The sequence below is a fragment of the Oreochromis aureus genome, linkage group 3 (genome assembly GCF_013358895.1).
Source record: "Oreochromis aureus strain Israel breed Guangdong linkage group 3, ZZ_aureus, whole genome shotgun sequence".
Taxonomy (NCBI): domain Eukaryota; kingdom Metazoa; phylum Chordata; class Actinopteri; order Cichliformes; family Cichlidae; genus Oreochromis; species Oreochromis aureus.
The window spans coordinates 122,729,153-122,752,296 of record NC_052944.1 but is presented as its reverse complement, the minus strand read 5'-3'; the positions used below and the strand labels follow the sequence as shown (position 1 = coordinate 122,752,296).

General features: G+C 42.8%; 1 protein-coding gene and 1 pseudogene across 1 annotated transcript; both read right to left on the bottom strand.

Moving 5' to 3' along the window:
- Positions 1-989: 989 nt before the first annotated feature.
- Positions 990-10,378, bottom strand: LOC116313077 (ribonuclease inhibitor-like; the record flags this gene model as incomplete). The annotated part of the gene is made up of 7 exons (XM_039604356.1): positions 990-1,453; positions 1,707-1,747; positions 5,930-6,103; positions 7,729-7,902; positions 8,184-8,357; positions 8,664-8,837; positions 10,194-10,378. Coding segments are annotated over 7 exons (1,386 nt in total), but the record flags the coding sequence as incomplete, so codon positions are not given.
- A 3,454-nt stretch (positions 10,379-13,832) lies between these two features.
- On the bottom strand, positions 13,833-22,402 carry LOC116317373 (annotated as a pseudogene).
- Between the last annotated feature and the right edge of the window lie 742 nt (positions 22,403-23,144).

The following is a 23,144-nucleotide window of genomic DNA, read 5'->3' as shown; positions in this document are numbered from 1 at the left end:
GGGACGGGTCCGTTACCACGAAGGTAGGTTCATCCCACTCTGAATAGCCCCAGAAAACAAAGTCCCGGAATCTGGGAAGCCAAAAGTATCCCGCTCACTTGCCGCATCTGGCTGCTCGAAAGTGAATGCAGACGGGGGATGAAGTCCAAGATCCAAAAGGAGAAATTCCTGCTCCCACGGATATAGCGAGCCCAGAAGCCATGGGAGACCGGTCACCAGACACTGTAGCTGCCGCTCTATAGCGCGCTGGGATTTGTCATCCTGGCTTTCCAGCCACAGGTCGATGAGCTCCTATGTGGCATCGATGAGATTCTCCCGTAGCTCCTTAGACGACCCGAAACACTGCCCAGATTTCATTTTAGACATAAGTATAAATGTGCATCACACGGAATTATTGAGCAGCTGAAACAGCTGACAGTTTTCATGTTTCATAAAAATAAAAAAATAAAAAAAAGTGAGAGACAACATATGCAGTGCTATACACACGTTTCTAAGAATATTATAACCAAGCTGTTACCAACATCCTGCACCACATTCTTGTTCACAATGTGCCTGACAAAGACAAGACTAGTTTCAAATGATTAAAGCTGTTGTTATTTATTATATAGCAACATCCATTATGGTACCTCAATACAATCATTTTATGGTTATAATGGCATTAGCAATATTGAGCCAACACTTCAGCTTATATGGCCGAAACATTTTCAAATGATGAGCTTCCAACAATGAATGAAACTGATATTCACTGTGAAGCTTTGAGTGGAAAAAGACAGAAAAACAACATGTAGATCCTGGAATAATGGGAGCTTCCATCTTTAAAGGACTGAAGAGGAAGAAGTTTACAAGGAATCATTTAGAACAGTTTCAAACATCAACTGATTGAACTGAAAAACTTGTTTCTGAGTGAAAGAGACAGACATGTACAGACTGAACTATCTGTTCAACAGTCAGAGTGTTTCTCTAACAAGAGGACACTCTTTACACTCCACTCAGCACAGGGACACTGAGGAAGCAGAACTGATTCTAAATCCAGGATAAAGAGTTTCAGTGAATGTTGTGTTGAAGGTGTGGAGGTGGATCAGAGTGTCAGAGGAGACTCTGTAGAAGGACAGAGTGCCAGCAGGACAGTCCACATACACTGCTACTCTGTTAGAGACAGAGGAGGAGGAGGAGGAGGAGGGGATGGATGTGTATCTTTTATTGTGCCTGACAGAACGAGGACCATTATTAGTGCAGTACAGACACCAGGACTGATCATTCCGTCCAAACACACAGTCATCACTGTCTCCTTTCCTTCCGATTCCTCTGGAACTCACTGATACATGAATGTTTCCTCTCCACTCGACCTCCCAGTAACAGCGACCAGTCAGACCATTTCTACACAGCAGCTGATAAAAAAAATCAAATCTGTCTGGATGATCAGGATATGACTGAACATCCTCCACATGTTTGACCTTCCTGTTGTTGTCAGACAGTTGAAGGTTTGTGTGTACTGTGTTTGTGTCAATTGTGAGTTGACAGGAATCTGATGGAAAGAACAAACACAATCCAGCTGCAGTTATTGATCGATCATCTGTTCATTGATTGACACTTTGATGATGACTCCTGACATCAGAGATGTGAATGAGTGATGTGACAGTTTGAAGATGGTTGAATGTGTACTGCTTTGTTTTCATGAATCACATTAAAAACACACTTACACTTCCTCAGACCTGGTCTCAACCATCGGACTCCTGCAGGCTCCACCCTGAAAGGAGGAGGTGAGTCAGACCAGCACAGTCTCTTTCAGCATGCACACATGGACATTGCATGGCTCACATACACATACTGTTAGACACTGATAAAGGAACAGTTCCATCAACCCAAAAGTGGATAAAACTGCTGATGATTTGGACTGATCCTGGATCTGTCAGTACACCACAGTATTAAAGGAAATATGACTGATTCAAACTGTGACCTTCATTATCTTTATATTCCTCCTCTGTTTAGCTGGAAAGGACACCTCCCTGCCTTTGCTGCCAGCTGTTTTTCTCCTTTTTTGTGTCAGTGTGGTTACTGTACATGACCTCTGACTTCTGAGTGAATGCAGTGTTGTTTTCATGTGTTTTAATGCCACCTGAAACCTGTTTATGTTGTGACTTAACTGCAGATTTCTCCACATGCATAAAGGGAAATTTCTGCCTCTGTCACACAAACAGTGGACCATATATTTGTATTTGAATATTTCATGTTAAAACTATTAAGGTACTATTATCACTCACTCACAAGTATGGTGTTACTCCAACAACAAGCCACGGCGGACTCCAGATCTGCTGGAGCAGAAAAGGAGGGCTTTCAGATCTGGAAACAGAGAGGAAATGAGGGAAGTCCAGATGGAGCTATGGAGAGAGATAAGAAGGGGGAAAGGAAAGCTACAGGAGGAAGCTGGAGGAGCAGCTCCAGCAGAGGAACACCAGAGGTGTGTGGAGAGGACTGAACACCATCACTGGATGGAGCACTGTGAGCAGAAGGGGTCCAGAGTCTGGAGACCAGGTTTGGGCTAACAGATTGAACCAGTTTTTTAACAGGTTTGATTCAGTAGCCTTTCCCTCCCCCATCCACCAGTTTTTCAACTGGTTTTTCCGCTCTTCACACCTCCTTCACACTTCTCTGCAACCCCCCATAGCACCGGGGACATCAAATACACCTCACCTGACCCCCTTTTCCTTCAACGACTCTACTGCCTCCTCCCTCCAAGCCAGTCATCAGGAGCCATCCACCCACACCCTACTCCTCTCCATTACAACTGACCAGGTGCGAAGTCAGCTGAGGAAGATGAAAACCAGGAAGGCCACGGGTCTGGATGGAATCAGCTCCAGACTTTTGAGGGACTGTGCAGATCAACTCTGTGAGGTTATCACATACATCTTTAACCTCAGTCTCTGTGGAAGACCTCCTGCTTGGTGCCAGTCTGAAAGACAACGCACCCCAAGGAGCCAAACCAGTGACCCATTGCCCTGACTTCACATCTGATGAAGACCATGGAGAGGATCATACTACATCACCTTCGCCCCCTAGTCGGAAGAGATCTAGACCCGCTGCAGTTTGCCTACCAGCCGGACATCGGGGTGGATGATGCTGTCACCTACCTGCTGCATCGGGCCTTCTCTCATCTGGAGAGCACCAAGTGCACTGTGAGAGTCAAGTTTTTTTGATTTCTCCAGTGCCTTCAATACAATTCAACCCTCAGTGCTAAGGAAGAAGATGCAGGAAGCGGGAGTAGACCATCAGCTGTCCTTGTGGATTATTGACTACCTCACCAGGAGATCCCAGTATATGAGGCTTTGGGACTGTTTATCTGAGGTGGTAGTCTGTAGCACGGGGGCCCCACAAGGAACAGTACTCGCCCCTTTCTTCTTCACCTTGTACACCGTGGACTTCAGTTATACCACTGACATTTGCCATCTCCAGAAGTTCTCAGACAACACTGCCATTGTGGGTTAGGTGTCGGAGTGAAACGAACTGGAATACAGGGGGGTCATCAAGGACTTAGTCAGCTGGTGCAAACAGAACCATCTTTGCATCAATGCCAGCAAGATGAAGGAGCGGGTGATTGACTTCAGCAAGAAGCCACCCCCCAGGGTTTGGACACTGAAAGGGTGGAGGAGTACAAATACCTGGGTCTCAATAACAAACTGGACTGGTCCACAAACAGAAATGCACTTTACAAAAAGGGTCTAAGTCGTCTCCACCTGCTATGGCAGCTAAGATCCTTTGGGGTTAACAGGACACTCCTAAGGACATTTTATGACACTGTGGTCGTGACTGCTATTTTCTATGCTGTGGTCTGCTGGAGTAGTGGAATGGCAGAGAGGGACAGGGGGAAACTCAACAAACTGGTCGGGAGGGCCAGCTCTGTCCTGGTGCTGAAGTCAATCGAGCAGGTTGGGGAGGAGAGAATGTTGTCTAAGCTAACATCCATCATGGACAACACCTCCCACCCCCTGCATGAGACTGTACAAGCACTGAGCAGCTCATTCAGCAGTAGACTTTTACACCCACATTGTTGGAAGGAGCGCTACCTCAGGTCATTCTTACCAGCAGTTGTCAGACTATATAATGCGGGTTAACAGTCTTTTGGTCATCTTACTCACCACTTGTTAGTTTACTGTACATTTTATACATATCTCAATACAACTTTTTCAATTTTTCTGTACATATTCTGTACTTTGTTACCTGTATATACCTGTATATACAAACTTTGTTTGCTTATGTTTATAGAATCACCCTGTGTCTTCCTTTTATATTTTATTTTCCCTTGCTGTAAGAGCTTTGTAACACCGAAATTTCTCATCCGTGGGATAATAAAGGTTTATTCTATTCTATTCTATTCTATTCTATTCTATTCCACTCCATCCTTCTAATCAGACTTTCCCATCTAGGTATCTCCGACACAGCTCTCACTTGATTCCAATCATATCTCCTTGACCGCTCCCAATTTATTCAACTGAAATCATTCTGCTCTCTTTTCCCAGTCACTACTGGTGTACCTCAAGATTCAGTCTTAGGCCCTCTTCTCTTTATAATATACATCCTTCATCTTGGTACCATTTTCCACAAATTTGATCTTCATTTTCACTGTTTTGCTGATGACACCCAGTTATATCTCTCCTGCAGGCCTGATTCCTCCCTCCCAACTTCTTTCCTTACAGAATCTGAATTAAAATCCTGGTTCAGCTCTAATTTTCTCAAGCTTATTCAGGATAAACCTGAAATCCTCCTTATTGACACTAAATCCAACCTACTGAAGGCAAACCATTTCTCACTCACTATTGAAAACTCCAGTTTTCCCTTCACCTCAGGTTTAGAGACTTGGTGTCATCCTAGACTGTTCACTATCCTATAAATCTCACATCAGTAATCTCACCTGTTTTGCCTATTTCCATCTATGCAACATTAAAAGATTACATCCTGCTCTTTCCACCCAGTCTACGTCCATTCTTGTCCCTAGTCTCGTTACCTCCGTATTGAATATTGTAATTCTCTCTTGCATGGTCTCCCGCAAAAATCCCTCCATAAGCTTCAAGTGGCTCAAAACTCTGTTGTCCGCATTATTACCAGAACCCCCTGCTACCAGAACATCACTCCTGTTCTTCAGGAACTTCACTGGCTCCCTGTGAAATTCCACATAGTGTACAAACTTCTTCTGCTCACCTTCAAGGCCCTTCATAACCTTGCTCCTCCTTACCTTTCTGATCTGTTAAGCACCATCTCTTCTGCCCACTCAATTTGATCCTCTTCTTCTATCCTGCTTGCTGTGCTTTCTTTTCGCTTCACCACCATGGGAAGCAGAGCTTTCAGCTGCTCTGCTCCCAGACTGTGGCACTCTCTACCCACAGATATAACAAACATTGGTTCCCACCCCCAGTTTAAATCCCTATTCAAAACCCCTTCATTCAAATTTTCATATTCACTGTGAACCTACTGTTTGTTTATTTTATCTTGTGCTTTTTTTTCCTTTTTTCTGTGTTGTCATTGTTCTATTATGCATTTTATTCTATTGTTAAGTGTCCTTGGGTGTCTTGAAAGGCGCTTTAAATAAAATGTATTATTATCATTATAATATGTCCTAGACCTGCCTCTGTATGGAGATTAACCTGATCGTAATTAGGTTGAAAGGAAGAGGAATTTCCTTTAAATGACTGCACGATTAAACATAGAGATATCTGTCCAAATGTTGAATAAATGATGAGACAGTTCCTGCAATTGGCCTCCTTGGAGACCCCCGACATTAAAATCTATTTTATTATTTAGCTAGACTAGTGTTTCTGTTCTTGGAACTGTCCCTGCATTCATGTCATCTGCATCTGCATGAAATAAACATGAAGTGAGTGAAGGACACAGGAAATGTTTACAGCTCTTCCTCATTCATCAGTCATTCTCTCCATACCTGAGAGTGTCCAGTCTCCAGCTTGGATCCTTCAGTCCAGCCATCAGCAGTTTCATTCCTGAGTCGCCTGGATGATTGTAGCTCAGGTCCAGCTCTCTGAGATGTGAAGAGTTGGAGCTCAGCACTGAGGCCAGAGAAGTACAGCCTTCCTCGGTGATCAGACAGCCTGACACACTGCAGACAAACAATTTATCTGAATTCAATTCAGTAATAGCTTTATAAAGCAACACGTTGTAATAAAGTTGTGCAGCAGTAGACTACAACAGTGATTCTCAAACTGTGGTACGCGTACCACTAGTGGTACGCAGGCTCTCTCTGGTGGTACACGGGAAATCTCAAATTTTTTAAAGACTGTATACCTCCGTCTTTGCATTGTGGAGGTATGCAAAGACGACACGAGAGTTCCAGAGGCTCTTCTGGGAACCAGAGTCAACCAGAAAACATCTCCCCAAGAGTGAGTCCTCTATGAAGAGTAGAGTCCTTATCGCCCGTGGTCGCGGCCACTACAGAGTGTTAGCGGGCTCATTTCGCTGGGCCTTAAAACTGCAAAGACGGCACGGCGCCGTCACGCTGATGGTAAAAACACAGCCCTTTTCCGTGGTGCCGCTGTGTCGCAATCCCAGCCATCATCGATGAGTCGTAGGCCCCCGCGAGAATCGGTGGGGGCGCAGGAGATGCCGTTGGTGAGTCAGAAACTATTGCCTGGATAGTGCGATCCGCTTCTTCTGCGAGTGGCGCGGTAATCCTTTGCTGCTGTGGGTGGCTGGCTACACAGCTATGGTTAGCATAAGATAAACACAGTGAAGCTGGAGGATGAATCCTAACTTTTTCCACTCAATCAAAGTTAATGTGAGGGTTCCCGATGATTAGGGACAAATGTAATCACATGGCAGGACGCTGTGAACAGACCAAAATTCAGTGAAGAGAACAACTGTGATAATCCATCCACAATACGAGGTTAGTCATTAATATACTGCTGCATGGACTGGGCTGTAGTTACATCGTAGTGATGATAAAAACCGAGAGAGGCCGACAGTGATCACTAACTTTTTTTTTTTGCTTGTTCAGATTAAACAAAACAAAATACAAAGCATTAAAACATGTTAAAAACACAATGGCTTTAATAAACCTTCATAATAATAATAATAATAAACCTTATTAAAACCTTAATAAACCACTGCTCTACAATATTACAGAGAACACAATCTGGCATTTCCTTAGTACCTTAGCAGTACTTGGCTACAGTTGGAAAAAGAAACTCCCTTTTCACAAAATCTCCAAGCAACACAAGAGAGTGTGTTGCTTGGGCTATATGGTATCATGAGGTCTTCAACATATGATGGAATGCAAATAAGCAGGATATTGTTTATGAGAATAATAATTGAGACTTTAAATCTCAATTCATCAGGGTGCATATGAAGAGAAGCTAATGAGGGATAAATGTGCTCTATCTAGTCCCTGTAAGCACTTCCAGAACTATCTGAAGTCTGCATGAATCACGTATCAGTCCTGCATTTTAGAACAGCCTGATAATACTGAATTCGAATAATCCAGCCTAGAAGTAACAAGTGTATGACTCAGCTTTTAACCCCAGTCTGATGAAGGTGGTTCTCAATTTGTCAATACTGATCACAGGAGAGAAGGCAGTGTTAACTTTTATCTTTGTTCATATTAGAGGATATAACATGATCTGATATGAAAACCTTTACAGAGAGCAATTCAAATAATCATTTAGCCATTTATTCAGTAATTTAATACAGATTCTAAATAATACTGAGTTGAAAAGAGTGAATACTGACCTCAAAGATTCCAGTGTACAATGTGGGCTCTCCATTCCAGCAGATAGAAGTGTCACCCCTGAATTATGCAGTTCATTGTTACTCAAGTCCAGCTGTCTCAGACTAGAGGATTGGGAACTGAGAGCTGAGTACAGCATTTCACAGCTTCTCTCTGAGAGATTACAGACACTAAGTCTAGAAATAAAGAAGTCAAACACACAAAAAGCTGAACTTAAAGTGTATTGATGGTGCACTGACGAGTTACTAGGTCTGGCAATATTTAAAGTTGTTTTTAGGAATGGCTGGAATTGCTATTCATTTATTTTAAACACATTAATCAATCAATTTGCTATAATTTAGAAATAATGAAAAATACTAAGACATAACAACAAATTGATAAAGCTTACATTTATTAACTGAAAGTTGTAATTGGTTAATTAAGTTATTTCATGAAAAATAAATATGATTGGTCTGACCTTAAAGTTTTCAGTGTACAATGTGGACTCTGCAGTGCACTAGACAGAAGCTTCACTCCTGAATCTTGTAGGTTGTTGTTACTCAGGTCCAGCTCTTTCAGACTTGAGATCTGCGAACTGAGAACTGGGGACAGAGCTTCACAACTTATCACTGAGAGATAACAGCTACTAAGTCTAGAAAAAAAGGAAACACACACACACACACACACACATACACAAACATAGAAAAGCTGAATTTGAAGTGTGTTGATGGTGCAAGGATGACTTTCTAGATGTGGCAATATTTAATGTTCCAACACTGCCTAAAATTGGTGTTTCCTTATTTTAAACACATCACAAATTTGGCAATTTACTGTGATTTAGAAAGAATGAACAATACTAAGATACAACAACAAAAAGACGAAGCTGACATTTATTAGCTAAAAGCTTAAATTGGTTAATTATGTAATTTCATGAAAAATAAATATCCGTTAATCTCACCCTAGTGTTTCCAATGTACAACTCGGACTCTCCAGTGCAGCAGACAAAAGCTTCACTCCTGAATCTTGTAGGTTGTTGTTACTCAGGTCTAGCTCTCTCAAACTAGAAGACTGTGAGCTGAGAGCTAAGGACAGGGCTTTACAAGTTCTCTCTGATATGAAACAGCCACTAAGTCTGAAAAGCCCCCCAAAACCCAAAGAAAAACAAATAGATACACATATAAAAAGGTATTTGTGTACAAAACCAAAACACGTAATTTGTCTACATATAGAAAACTAATGTCACTGTGCGCAAAAATTCATAGTTCCTGAAATAACTTAAATTTTAAGCTGAGAACACAGGAAAGTTTCAAATTGCACAGTAAATCACAATTATAGCTCTAAATGAAAACCAGTAAGGAGCTGGTTATAGGAGTCGGCTGTACAACTCTCTGGACCTGAGAATGCGGCAATGGAGAGGTATATCACTGAGTCGCTGGAGGCTGGCTTAATTTGCCCATCTTCCTCACCTTTGGCAAATGGGTTTTTCTTTGTGGGAAAGAAAGACTGGTCACTCTGGCCCTGTACTGACTATTGAGGCCACATTGATACCAATGCAAATAAACAAATATCCAATGCCAGTAATCACATCTGCTTTTGAACCTCTGCAGGAAGCTGTCATTTTCACTAAACTGGACCTTCACTTGGTGCGTATATGTCAGGGAGATAAGTGGAAAACTGCCTTCAACACTCCTCAAGGACATTGTGAATACCTGGTAATGCCATTTAGTCTAACTAATGCACCAGCAGTGTTTCAGGCCTTGATTAATGATGTGTTACGGGACATTTTGAATTATTTTGTTTTCACTATCCAGTGATCCAGTACTGTCCGCAACTGTTGGATGTATGCTGTGGGGCTGGGGTTTTCATGCATTTTTAAAAAATAATTCCTTTTGAAGCATGGTTGAATAGCAATGTCTGACTTTCATTGGTTAACATTCATAGAATTTTTATTTATTATTACTTTTGTTATTTCTGTGACCATTATGAGTTCTTGTTTTATTGACCGAAGGGTACCAACATTTTTTTTGTATGTGTGTATTGTCATTAGAAGACTGTCTCATATAAAGACTATCACTTCTATAACCGACGTCCTGTCCATTTTCTTGGCCAAGAGAATTTGCTACATTTTTTGGTGCCAAAACCTGGGAGAAATGAGCAAAAAGGATCCACATGGAGGTGCAGCCAAAGCTGTTAGAGTGGCAGAGGATGAGCATCAGAGGGAAATGGAATGGACAAAACAAAAATGTGGAACAACAGTTATGTAAGTTACTTTGTAAGTGATTTATTGGCATCAACAGGTTTATTAAGAGTTTTTAATTATGGATTTAATTTTCTGCCAAGAAAGAGCCTTTAAGACATATTGTCATTACAGACTGCATTTCCCCAGAATCCATCCTGAACATTTATGAACTAAAGAAAGTTTTTAACATCAATCAAAGATCTGAAATAAAGAAAAAAATAAAACAACAGTTGCAGTCAGTGAACTCACCTCAGATTCTCCAGTCGACAGTTTGGACTCTCCAGTCCAGCACACAGCAGCTTCACCGCTGAATCCTGCAGCTCGTTTCCACTGATGTCCAGTTCTGTCAGATGGGAGGGATTGGACTTCAGAGCTGAGGCCACAACTTCACAGTGAGTCTGTGAGAGTCGACACTGAATCAGTCTGTGGTTGGAAAAATATCAAATGCGTTATTATGAAAGAAAAAAATCTGCATTATAAACAGAGTGAATGATGACAAAACAGTGACATCATAATCTGATGAACATCTGGTCTTCTCGGTTTTCTATCGCCCATTTGCTGGGAGTAAGGGCACCCTCCGTTTGCAAGGTGCGCCTGCTGCTTTCAGCGCAGGGAGGAGAGGGCGGGGTGGCGGGGGATTCTCTGGCTGGCTGGAGCAGCATCTAATAACCAACTCGCAAAATAAAACAAAATAAAAACAAACCAACAAACACGAAAACACCAGACATTATAATACAGACTTATAATTTGCATCGATGTTTTTTCGAAATTCTATACGCGAAAAGTGAAAGCGAGAACCCTCGGTGCGCCTGCTTGCTGCTGAAGTAAAAGTAAACTTTACTGTCATCTCCGCTACATACAGTCCAGTATATAGAGAGATGAGACGACGAGGCTCCAGTTACAACAGTGCAAGTAAACAAACAATAAATATAAAAAGAGTAAGAAAATAAATATACGCTTTTGGACTAGGGGTAAAGGGATCAATGACAATGTAAAATTTAAAATTTACAGTTTGATGATTTAAAGTCTCACACACAACGAAAGAGGAGGGGGGCGGCTGCTTCCAAATAGAGCACATTTCATTCATAATGTTGTAAATCCAAGCCCATTATGTATTCATGATTTGAATCCTGGGTTGTGCGAAATCCCAGAAATAAACCCTAGACAAACTGAATCTGTGAACTAAGGTGTAGGTCTGTTAGGTTATGTTGTGGTGATCCTCGAGTTGGGGGATTTGTGTTCATACTGGAGTGCAAAATTAAAACCAATGGAAGATGGAGAAAAAAGTTGAAAGCCATCAGGTGCTCAGTTTAGAAAAAAGAGAAAAGAGGAGGAGGAGAAATGCGCAAAAGATACAGGTAAGCAGATGTGTCATTGGATAATGGCAGGTCATCCTGAAACAATCAGAATCAGAATACTTTATTAATCCCTAAGGAAATTATGTGGGTTACAGTTGCTCCAAGAAGAAATGGTAAAAATAGTAACAGTAACAGACTAAACTCCAAACAATACATTATGTTACAGATTTTACAGATTTTAATATTAATTAGTCATTGTCAATTGTTGATTTGTCCTGTTCTCATTGTATGACGGATTATGATGGCTGTTTGGTAGCCGTTTGCATACTATGTGTACTCTCTCTCTCTCTTCATATGTATGTGTGTGTATGTATCTCTGGTGAAATTCAGTATGGTTCCGACAACAGTTTTATGTTAATGTACAATCCTTAATATGTTTTATGTGTGTGTGTGGGGGGGGGATAAAATCATATCTCTCTAACAGGAGCTTTTGTGTTAAGGTGGATTGGTCTTCTCTGTGGCCTCTCTGCCATGGGCCACTATTGTTTTCATTTTATCTCTTGCCACTGGGTGCAATCTTCCGAAAACACAACATTTCATTTCATTTAAATGCTGACCTCTCGTGTGGATCTCGCTTTTCTCAGAAACAAAAATCAGGTAAAAAAAACAAAACAAAACAAAAAAATCTGGTAATTCTTTGTTTTTACATTCATCAGGTCCCAATCAGCCCAAATAGCAAAGAGATATTGAAAATGCATGCCATGAAAGAGTTAGGGTCTTGGGAGGTTCATAGGGGTTGGCCAGGTCACTCTGTCACGCCTGCAACTGGTGTAGAATGCTGCGGCACAGTTTTTAATTGGTAAAAGAAAATTTGATCATATTACTCCAGTTCTGGCCTCCTTACACTGGCTTCCAAATGAATTTAGGATCCATTTTAAAATCCTTTTACTGGTTTTTAAATCCTTGCAGCACCTGTATATTTGTCCGATCTGCTGAAGCCCTAGGTCTCCCCTCGTTCACTCTGGTCAGCTGAGCAGCTGTTGCTCTCAGTCCCTAAATCACCGTTGAAACTTAGAGGAGACAGAACGTTCTCTATTGTGGCTCCGAAGCTTTGGAATGATCTTCCTGTTCACATTAGGCAATCTACATAAGTGCTGGTTACTTATTTTTATTCACTGGCATTTGACTCAGTGGGTAACTGACACTTTTACTTATATTCTATTGTTATTATTATTGTTACTTATTATATCATATTTATTATTCTTAATGTACCTCTTATATTTCTGTTGTTCAGCACTTTAAAAACAACACGTGGCTGACCAAAGTGCTATATAAATAAACTATGCTATGCTATGGGGCACTGACACTCACTAATCCCTGTCCTCCTTCCTTCTGCTTAGTATATAGTCTCAGGGTGCTGGACTTTGGGTGAAACCCTCCATGCATGGTCAGGAGCTTCCTCGTCTTAATGTCAGTGGATTCTATCTCTTCCTTTGACCAGCTTGTTCTTATGATTAAGCTGACTCTTCAGGACTTGCCTTACCCTATGCAGGTATTAACTAAAGTTCTTCCAACTACTGTAGCCAGTCTTCCCAAAAAAGAGTAATCTGACTTAGTGGTATACAAAGTTTTATATGACAACGTGCATCTATTTGATTGGTTAAAAGTGATGGGCAGGAAATATAAGATAAGATAAGATAAGATAAGATAAGATAAGGTATAATAACATTTATTAGACACCTTAATCTATCCATGAAGCCAGATAACACACACTAATTAGTTAAACTGCAGGAATGTCTTAAAGACATAAAGACCTGGATGGCCGCTAACTTTCTGCTTCTTAATTCAGATCAAACTGAGGTTATTTTACTCGGCCCTGAAAATCTTAGAAATATGGTATCTAAGCAGATTCTTACAATGGATGGCATTACCTTGGCCTCCAGTAACACTGTGAGGAACCTTGGAGTCATTTTTGACCAGGATATGTTCTTCAATGCACATATTAAACAAATATGTGAGACTGCTTTCTTCCATTTGGACAACATCTCTAAAGTTAGAAATATCCTTTCTCAGAGTGATGCTGAAAAGCTGGTTCATGCATTTATTATTTCCAGGCTGGACTACTGTAATTCATTATTATCAAGAAGTCCTAAAAACTCCCTGAAAAGCCTTCAATTAATCCAAAATGCTGCAGCAAGAGTACTGACAGGGACTAGAAAGAGAGAGCATATTTCTCCTGTTTTGGCTTCCCTTCATTGGCTTCCTGTTAAATCCAGAATTGAATTCAAAATCCTGCTCCTCACATACAAGGTCTTAAATTATCACTAGTTCCTACAAATTAATAAACATGCGTGAGAACAAAAGGGACATCAAAATTAAGTGATATAAACCCATAAAAGATTATAATAATAAATTAATTAATAATTGAATATAATATTAACAGCTAATTTAATTTTGAAAAACAATCTGAAATCTGTTATTTTCCTTGATTTTATTTTCAGACTTTTTAATAACCTACAGAAACCCTGGTGTATTTCTGAATAACAAATCTACTGCTCTATGCTGATGATGTTGAATAATCAAGTGTGACTTACAGAGCCTTTCTGCAGTTCCTCACAGCTGGAATCAGTCTCTGTCATCCCCACTCTGATGTGTTGTACTTCTGCAGGTCCAACTCATCCAGAACCTCCTCTGACATCTGCAGCATGAAGGCCAGAGCTGAGCACTGGATCTCAGAGAGTCTCTTCTTTGATCGGTTCTCTGACTTCAGGAACTCTTGGATCTCCTGAAATAATGAGAGGTCGTTCATCTCCATCAAACAGTGGAAGATGTTGATGCTTCTGTCAGGAGAGATTTTATCACTGTTCATCTCCTTCAGGTTGTTGATGACTCTCTGGATGGTTCCTGGACTGATCTCTGTCTGACCCAGCAGACCTCGTAAGAGTCTCTGGTTGGACTCCAGACAGAGGCCATGAAGGAAGCGAACAAACAGGTCCAGGTGGCCATTTTTACTCTGGAGGGATTTCTCCATGATTGTCTTTATGAAACCATTCAGACCAGACTCATTGTAGTCTTTCCCCAAGAACTCTTGCACCACCTCAGTGTTCCTGTTGGTGTAACAGTGGAACATGTAGACAGCAGCCAGAAACTCCTGAATGCTCAGATGAACAAAGCAGTAGACTGATTTCTGGAAGATCTCACACTCTCTTTTGAAGATCTCTGTACAAACTCCTGAGTACACCGAGGCCTCTGTCACATCCAGACCACACTGCTCCAGGTCTTCTTGGTAGAACATGATGTTTCCTTTTTCCAGATGTTCAAACGCCAGCCTCCCCAGCTTCAGAAGAACTTCCCTGTCAGCCTCCGTCAGCTCCTGTGGACTCGTCTCATGTCCCTCATGGTACTTGTTCTTCTTCCTCTTTGTCTGAACCAGCAGGAAGTGTGAGTACATGTCAGTCAGGGTCTTGGGCAGCTCTCCTCTCTGCTCTGTAGTCAACATGTGCTCCAGAACTGTAGCAGTGATCCAGCAGAAGACTGGGATACTACACATGATGTGGAGGCTCCTGGATGTCTTCATGTGGGAGATGATTGTGCTGGACAGCTCTTCATCACTGAATCTCCTCCTGAAGTACTCCTCCTTCTGGGCGTCAGTGAAGCCTCGTACTTCTGTTAACCTGTCAACACATGTAGGAGGGATCTGATTGGCTGCTGCAGGTCGGGAAGTTATCCAGACGAGAGCCGAGGGAAGCAGATTCCCCTGGATGAGGTTTGTCAGCAGCTGGCTGACTGATGACTTCTGTGTGACATCAGACAGCAGCTTCCTGTTGGTGAAATCCAATGAAAGTCTGCTTTCATCCAGGCCGTCAAAGATGAACAAAAGCTGAGAGACAGCCAGCTTCTCTGCTGTGACCTTCTGTAATGTTGGATGGAAAACATGGAGCAGCTCCAGAAGACTGTACTGCTCATCTCTGATCAGGTTCAGCTCCCTGAATGAAAGCAGAACCACCACACTGACATGTTGGTTCTCCAAGCCCTCTGCCCAGTCCAGAGTGAACTTCTGCACTGAGAAGGTTTTTCCAACACCAGCCACGCCGTTGGTCAGAACCACTCTGATGGGTCTCTGTTGGTCAGGTAAGGCTTTAAAGATGTCCTGGCACCTGATTGGAGTGTCATGGAGGGCGTCCATCTTGGAAGCTGTCTCCAGCTGCCTCACCTCATGTTGGGTATGAACCTCTTCACTCTGTCCCTCTGTGATGTAGAGCTCAGTGTAGATCCTGTTGAGGAGGGTTCTACTTCCTGTTTCATCACTTCCTTCAGTCACACGTTCACATCTCCTCCTCAGACTGATCTTATGTTCATATAAAACCTCCTGCAGACCAACATCTGCTGAAAGAAAGAAAAACAGAAAGAAAACTCTTCAATGTCTGAACAACACAACAAGAAGTCCAGTTTTCAGAAATGAGTCCATCAGCAGACAGATGTTCAGTCTTACTTTGTACACAGCTGCTCTGACTGGCTGTCTGCAGTCCGGCTCTGGTTCTGGATCTTTCTCCACACTGGGGACAGGAGGAGTCTCCTGATGAAGCAGACTGGTCCCAGTATGAGCAGATGCACTGTCTGCAGAACCAGTGACCACAGCTGGTAGAGACTGGATCCTTCAGGACATCCTGACACAAAGCACAGCAGGATAGCTGCTCCTCCTCACAAACACCACTCCTCTTCCTCTCTCTGTGAACACATTTCTTCATCACTAAAATCATGTAGTGTTAGTGAAAAATATCCAGATTTGACCAATCTGCAGTTCCTCACAGTTCCTTTGATTTCATCAACACTAATGAGCTGCTCTTCCTGTCTGCCTGTCTTATTAAACACTGAGTGATGAATACAAACTCAACACTTCCTGCAGAGACTTCACAATAAAAGCTTTCCATCAGAGAGAGACAGTTATGACTTTCACTGTTTTACAGCCACTGTGTGCAGCTGATCCTGGGTCAGTTCACTCTGAAGCAGCTTAGAAGTATCTGTTTAGAGCTCCGCTCTCACACAGATATTTCTGATTTTCTCTAGTTAAACAAACATGATGATGATGAGCAGGTTTCTCTTCTAGTATAAAACTCTGTGTCTCTTTGGTTGGCTCATGATGGCTGTTCAGGTTGTGTTTATGTTTAGCTCTCTCCTCCCGCTAGCATTTTGCCTGCCTGGGTGGAGCTTGTAATGGGCTCTCGCTCTTATGATGATTACACCAGCTGTTGCTGATTTACCTGGGCTTACCGGTAACCATTTAACACTGCGGCATGGAGTAGTTCATCGCTGGGACAATGAACCTCCTGTGTTCCTGATCTCAGCTCCTTGCTAAGAAATCTCTCTCTAAACTCACCAGTTGGGTTAAATTTGTGTATATATTTCCCCGGACCTGGTTACAGACCCTTCCTGTGATTCCTGTGTGTGGCTGTGTGAGTGGAGAGCAGGACAAGAGTGGCTGAAGAGGAGTGAGTGTGGACTCCTTCCCTCTTTTCCCTGGAGCCCTGGACCCCCTCCCCAACTCATTGTACATATATATGACATGACAGGAGAACTGTGTTGTCAGCATATTTCATCAGCGAAATATGCTGACAACACAGTTCTCCCCTCGCAACACCATGGGCCCACTCTTCAGGAGTTTGCAGAGTGGTGTGACAGCTCCAAACTTGAACTGAATGTGAGCAAAACCAAAGATATGGTGGTGACCCTCTCCAGTAGGCAGAGGGATCTAGCTGCTTCAGTCACCACCACCATCCATGGGAAGCCAGTGGATGTATTTGAGGAGTACTAATACCTGGGAACCATCTTTGATAACCTCCTGAAATTCTCTGCCAACACAGAGGAGACTCTCAGGAGGTGCCAGCAACGGCTGTACCTCCTTAGGATCTCAACTCCTTTGGAGTCAGCACACCCATCATGATGACTTTTTACTACGCCTTCCTGGAAGGAAGCATCATGACCTTCTCCATCACCGGATCCACTCCCTCAGCCTCCAGAAGAGGAACAGACTGCAGCACACTGCATCAGTGTGCTCTACGATCATTGACCTGCCTGTCAGAACTCTGGCACAGGTTTTCAGCCAACAGGCCCTTAGACAAGCAGGCAAAATCATCAACGACCCCTCTCACATTCTTCAGCCCGCATTTCAATGGCTCCCCTCTGGGCGACGCCTCCACTGGATTTCCTGCAGGACTGAGAGGAGGAGAGCCACCTTTGTCCCCAAAGCCACTCTGCTTTTTATCTTCAGCCGATAAGACCATTTCCCTCACCAGAAACATAAACTGCACTCTTCTTATACTACTGACACTTTATTGTTTTAGTCACTTACAGTTATTTATTTATTCATCTTTCAGTCACTTTAATTTTAAAACTGTGTAATTTGTGTATATACTGTATATTCTGTGTATTTATTATCTCACTCCTTTTGCCTGTTTATGCCCTGTCCTTATCTTCAACGTCATGCTGCCCTGTTGTATGTTAATTGCCCCTTGGGAATAAATAAAGTCTCTCTGATTCTGATTCTGATACATACTGGTACATATATAGAGCACTGTGGTTCACCCCTTTCGTAAATAAACTGTCACCTTTTTGTTTGTCAGAACTCAGTCTGTGCTTGAGTTCCTATGTTAGCAATGACATTTTGTTGGGTTCCCTCTCTTCAGGTCCCTGTAAGTGTTTGATCGGCTTTTCTAAAACATTATATTTATTCTGCTTTGACTGTTTTCTCTGCTGAGGGTCATTGTTGCATCATCCACTTTTTCTTATTACTCAAATATCCCGATATTTCCTTTTAAAAAAGTTGTAGAGCTCTCCTGGCTTGCTTAGTCTTTGCTCTGTACTGCAGTACTTGCATTGGTTCCACTGGACAAGTCTGCATGTGAATCTACAATTGCGCTGACATTGTGGCACAAATACAGTAAACAAACACTACGAGCACCTTCTTTCATGTGCAGTGGCTTTCTTCTTATTCTTTTACTGAACACTGTATGAATATCTGAAGTCTCTCACTGCCAGCATCCTTCCAGCCCCACGACAACAAGACCAACTCACATCTTCACAACACCTTTTCTTTGGAGAAACTGAGAAGCCAATAGCTCAAACTTGCCCATAGTCCTGCTCATCACTGCTCACTCCTACCTGTGTTGGTGCTGAGTGGACAGTTATAGCCTGCTGCTAGCATGAATGCTAAATGAACTGCTGTGGATGATCAGCAGAAAAACATGTTGTGAATTTAACTGTTTGCTGTATTTAAAGTGTTTTTTCTCTGTTTATCTGTATTCAAAGTCCATTCAGGGCTTTAGCTGACAGCTTTTTGTGCTAACAAACTAAACTCTCTTAGTTTAAGCCAACAGACTTTACCAAACACAAAGCCTGCTGCTGCCTCCATGGGTTAGCCTGTATGACTGGTGTTTGCATCAATGAAATTTAAATCACACTAACGTGTCCTCCAAGGAGTTTGGTGGGAGCACTGAGTGAAACATAAGAGCTCTGGGAAAATAACAAAAAGGGCCGTGTGAGAGCAACTAAAGTGATAAAAATACTGTTTGAAGAAAAAAAACACTTTGATTTTCTCTCATTTCCTAATGCTGGGCATACACTGTGCGATTTTTTGCCCATTTTTGAGCTGATTTTTCAGTCGTGCAACCATTTTGGTGATTGGCCCGAGTTTCGCCTTCATTGTATGTCGTGCATCGTGTAGTATACATGGGGTAACAAGAAGCGATTAACACCTCATGACCAGCTCCCGATCATCAATTGCTTGGTCGTAAGAAAATCAAAAAATCAAGAATTCCTGTCGGCCGTCTTGAGGGTGTGACCGCAGCTTCTCACACTGCACACATGCAAACACAGAAATGAAAGTGAAAAAGACGGAGCAGCATGGCACTGCAGCGTGTGATCTAGACACAAGCGATGGAGGCACAACTTGTACAACTTTGGTAAACTCATCTGAGCCTTTTCGATATGGCCTCACAAAATTATCATTACAACAAAGACCGTGAAAATAGTTGGATGGACATTGCTGCTCATTCACAGCTGCCTGATCAATGTTTTTCATTAGCAATTTAGCAAAGTTAATGGTGGTGGTGTGTGTCTATGTGAGTGAAAGACAGAGAGGGAGAGAAAGATTTTGTGCTAGAACATTCATGTTATGGACGCACAGTGTGAGCACTCGGGTCTTCTTGATGCATGCTCAATCATTCAGGTAAGTAAATCTCCAAAAGTTGATTCTGTTCATCTGGACGTAGCATTTTGTGGGAGAAACGTTTCTTCACTCATCCAAGTGACTTCTTCAGTCTCAGCTGACTGCAGGTTTCTCCAATCTTATAAATAGTACATTTGCATAATGACTGCGCTACATCCAGATGAACAGAATCAACTTTTAGAGAGCACCCAGGTCGCATCAGTGTGAGACCCTGCATCGTGTCCTATGAACTCTAACGCCTGCGATTCAATCATAGAGTTTGAGCAGGAGCTGAATAACATGACTGAAAAAAAAAATGTACAGTGTGTACCCAACTTAACAAAGTCCAAACCCTGTGAACTATCCATCCATCCATCCATCCATCCATCCATCCATCCACCCATCCATCCATCTTTTTCCGCTTTATCCAAGGCCGGGTCGCAGGGGCAGCAGCCTAAGCAGAGAAGCCCACACCTCCCTCTCCCCAGCCACCTCCTCTAGCTTATCCGGGGGAACACCAAGACGTTCCCAGGCCAGCCGAGAGATATAATCTCTCCAGTGTGTCCTGGGTCTGCCCCGGGGCCTCCTCCCAGTGGGACATGCCCAGAACACCTCGCCCAGGAGGCATCCTTGTCAGATGCCCGAACCACCTCAACTGGCTCCTTTGGATGTGGAGGAGCAGTGGCTCTACTCTGAGCCCCTCCCGGATGGCCGAACCTCTCACCCTATCTCTAAGGGAGAGGCCAGCCACCCTTCGGAGGAAACTCATTTCCGCTGCTTGTATCCGTGATCTCATTCTTTCAGTCACTACCCACAGCTTGTGGCCATAGGTGAGGGTAGGGACGTAGATCGACCGGTAAATTGAGAGCTTCGCTTTTACACAGTGTGTGAATGTGTGTGTGAATGGGTGAATGACTGGATATGTAAAGCGCTTTGGGGTCCTTAGGGACCAGAAAAGCGCTATATAAATACAGGCCATTTTACACTCAGTTGTCTCTTCACCACAACAGACCGGTGCAACGTCCGCATCACTGCAGCCGCAGCACCAATCCGTCTGTCGATCTCCGGCTCCCTTCTCCCATCACTCGCGAACAAGACCCCGAGATACTTGAACTCCTCCACTTGGGGCAGGAACTCATCCCCGACCCAGAGTGGGCACTCCACCCTTTTCCAGCTGAGAACCATGGCCTCAGATTTGGAGGTGCTGATCCTCATTCCCGCTCCTTCAAACTCGGCTGTGAACCATTCCAGTGTAAGCTGGAGGCCATCACCCGATGAAGCCAACAGAACCACATCATCTGCGAAAAGTAGACATGAGGTTCTGAGGCCACCGAAGTGAAAGCCCTCCGTCACTTGGCTGCGCCTAGAAATCCTGTCCATGAAAATTATGAACAGTACTGCCGGCCCTGTGACCTATTTTAGCTTTAATAATTGTGCATTCAGGTATCCTGAACCCATCTTTGGACATTTATAAGTAATTATTTTAAAACTCAAAGATCAAAGACTCCTTATGTGGATGTTTGGAGAAGGAAAAGAGGGACAAAGTGGAGCGTTGAGCTAAGGCTTCATTTACTGGAAACCTACAGTTATGTTTTCTTACTTCTATTGTTTGCATGTTCACAGCTGAAATAAGGCTGCCTCCTTTGCTTCATCCTGTTGTGTTTGGGTCCAATCCTGCATGCCACGCAGCGCTACAGGACAAAGTCTAATATTTTTTATCTTTTTAATGAATCTATTTATCCAGGAAAACAGAAAATATAAAGGAGCTCATTACAGGTCTCTGACCTCATTGGTCCAGGTTCATCACTGAAGTTTGGAGGTTTATATTTGGACCAGTCACTCCTCACAGACGGAGAGCTGGATCCTGTAGACTGTGACCTCTGACCTCTGCAGACACAAACATGTTTTATTCAATGATACATTCTCTGATAAAGTCATTGAAGCAGCTGTGATCACACAGACTACAGGTAATGCAGCTGTTTCCTGTCAGTAACAGTCCTCTTAGATTAGAGTTCAGCTTTTTACAGGAAAACAAATGTCCCTGAATGCAACAGTGAGAAACAGTCTGCCTGTGTGGCTGTGATAGATGCCGTTAGGAGCGTTCATGTGTTTGCAGTTAGACGAGGAGATGTTACCATCATGGACATGTTAACAAATCCTGCAGCATCACGTGACACAAACAGATTGTGTTTCTGTCATCTGCAAGCATTGGGAAGTTCATTAATAAAGGCGAGCTGGAGACGTGACATCCAGCTGTTACACACATCTGGGCTCACACGACGAGCCTTTGTCTAATAAAGCAGCTGCTCTCTGAACACTTTTCTGAAGAGGAGCTGCACAAACCTTTGTTTGCTTTCTAGAGCAGCGTATCAGCCTCACAGAGCACAGCTGGCACACTTGTTTCTGTTAGCTTAGCCACCAGACTAAAGTCAAACTATCCACTGCTAGCAGCTGTTTCTATCATAGCTTAGGATCCAGATGTGTGATGTTTAAATTTACACCTGTGATTAAAATAAACAGGTAAAAACAACCAATTATGTCCAAATGTGTCTGAAACGAGATAAACTGACAGTTACAGCTGAGCCTGTGTGTCCTTTGAGATACTGCTCTCCTACAGAGATGCATTTTAGAAACCAGGAAACATCAAAATCATTTAAATCAGACCCAAAGTGACATCAGTTCATCTTACTAACAGCTCACCTCTCTGCAGCACAGTCTATAAAATCAATGGGGGAAGTTGTAGACCGGCAACTCTTAAAGGACACACAGCTGGAATCTGAATCAGAATCTGAATCAGGTTCTGGTCCAGGTGGGTTCCTGTAAATAATGATGGAGCAGTGATGTGAGTGCTGAGCTGTGACATGGAGAAGAGTCATGGACAGTTAGAGATGGTCATCTCACCTCTGAGCTTTGGTCTGGCTCTCATGTTCCCCACACAGAGTGCTTTTAGAGGGAGGGACTCCCTCCTCTCTGTCCTCACGCTGATCCATGCTGCTCAATTCAGCTCACACACACTTTCTACCTTCACCTGCAGAGGAAACACAAATCATTCATGTGCACATCAACTGAAATCCTCCTTTCCATCATGTGTGCTGTCCAAATATCAGCTGCTTCTTTCCTGCTTCATGTCAGTGTCATCTGACAGAATGACAAACCCACTATGTGACAACATTTGATGGATGATGACATAGAAATGTGAAATGATATTGACCTAAATCTGTCCTAATGATAATGATGAGCTTTGATGAGTTGTGATTGTCTGAGTTGTTACTAGGATGTAGAAACACTGGGGCTCAGCCCAGAAATCTTTGCTATTTTCACTTGATAACAGCAGCTGTTCAAAGTTACTGAGTGTGTTTGACAGTAAATGAATGTAAATGTGAGACACTGTGTGCTCACAGCTAAAGGCTGCAGTCAGCTGTGTTAGAGCGTCTTTCACCCAATGATCCTTCAATAAACACTCAGAGCTCGACGTTGGTGAAGCAGTCATGTGTGAACTTGTGTGCTGACATGTTCACAGTGTGAGTTCAGCTTTTAAAGGCTTCCTGTTTCATATTACACTTCCTCCTCCTCACAGTCGGCCTCATTTCACAGCTGCAACTAAATTTCCTGAAGAAAATCCACAAACAGCTAAAAGCGAAGCATCACTTCCTGTATGAGGAGCCAACAGTCTGTTTACATGTCATATCTGAGTTACAG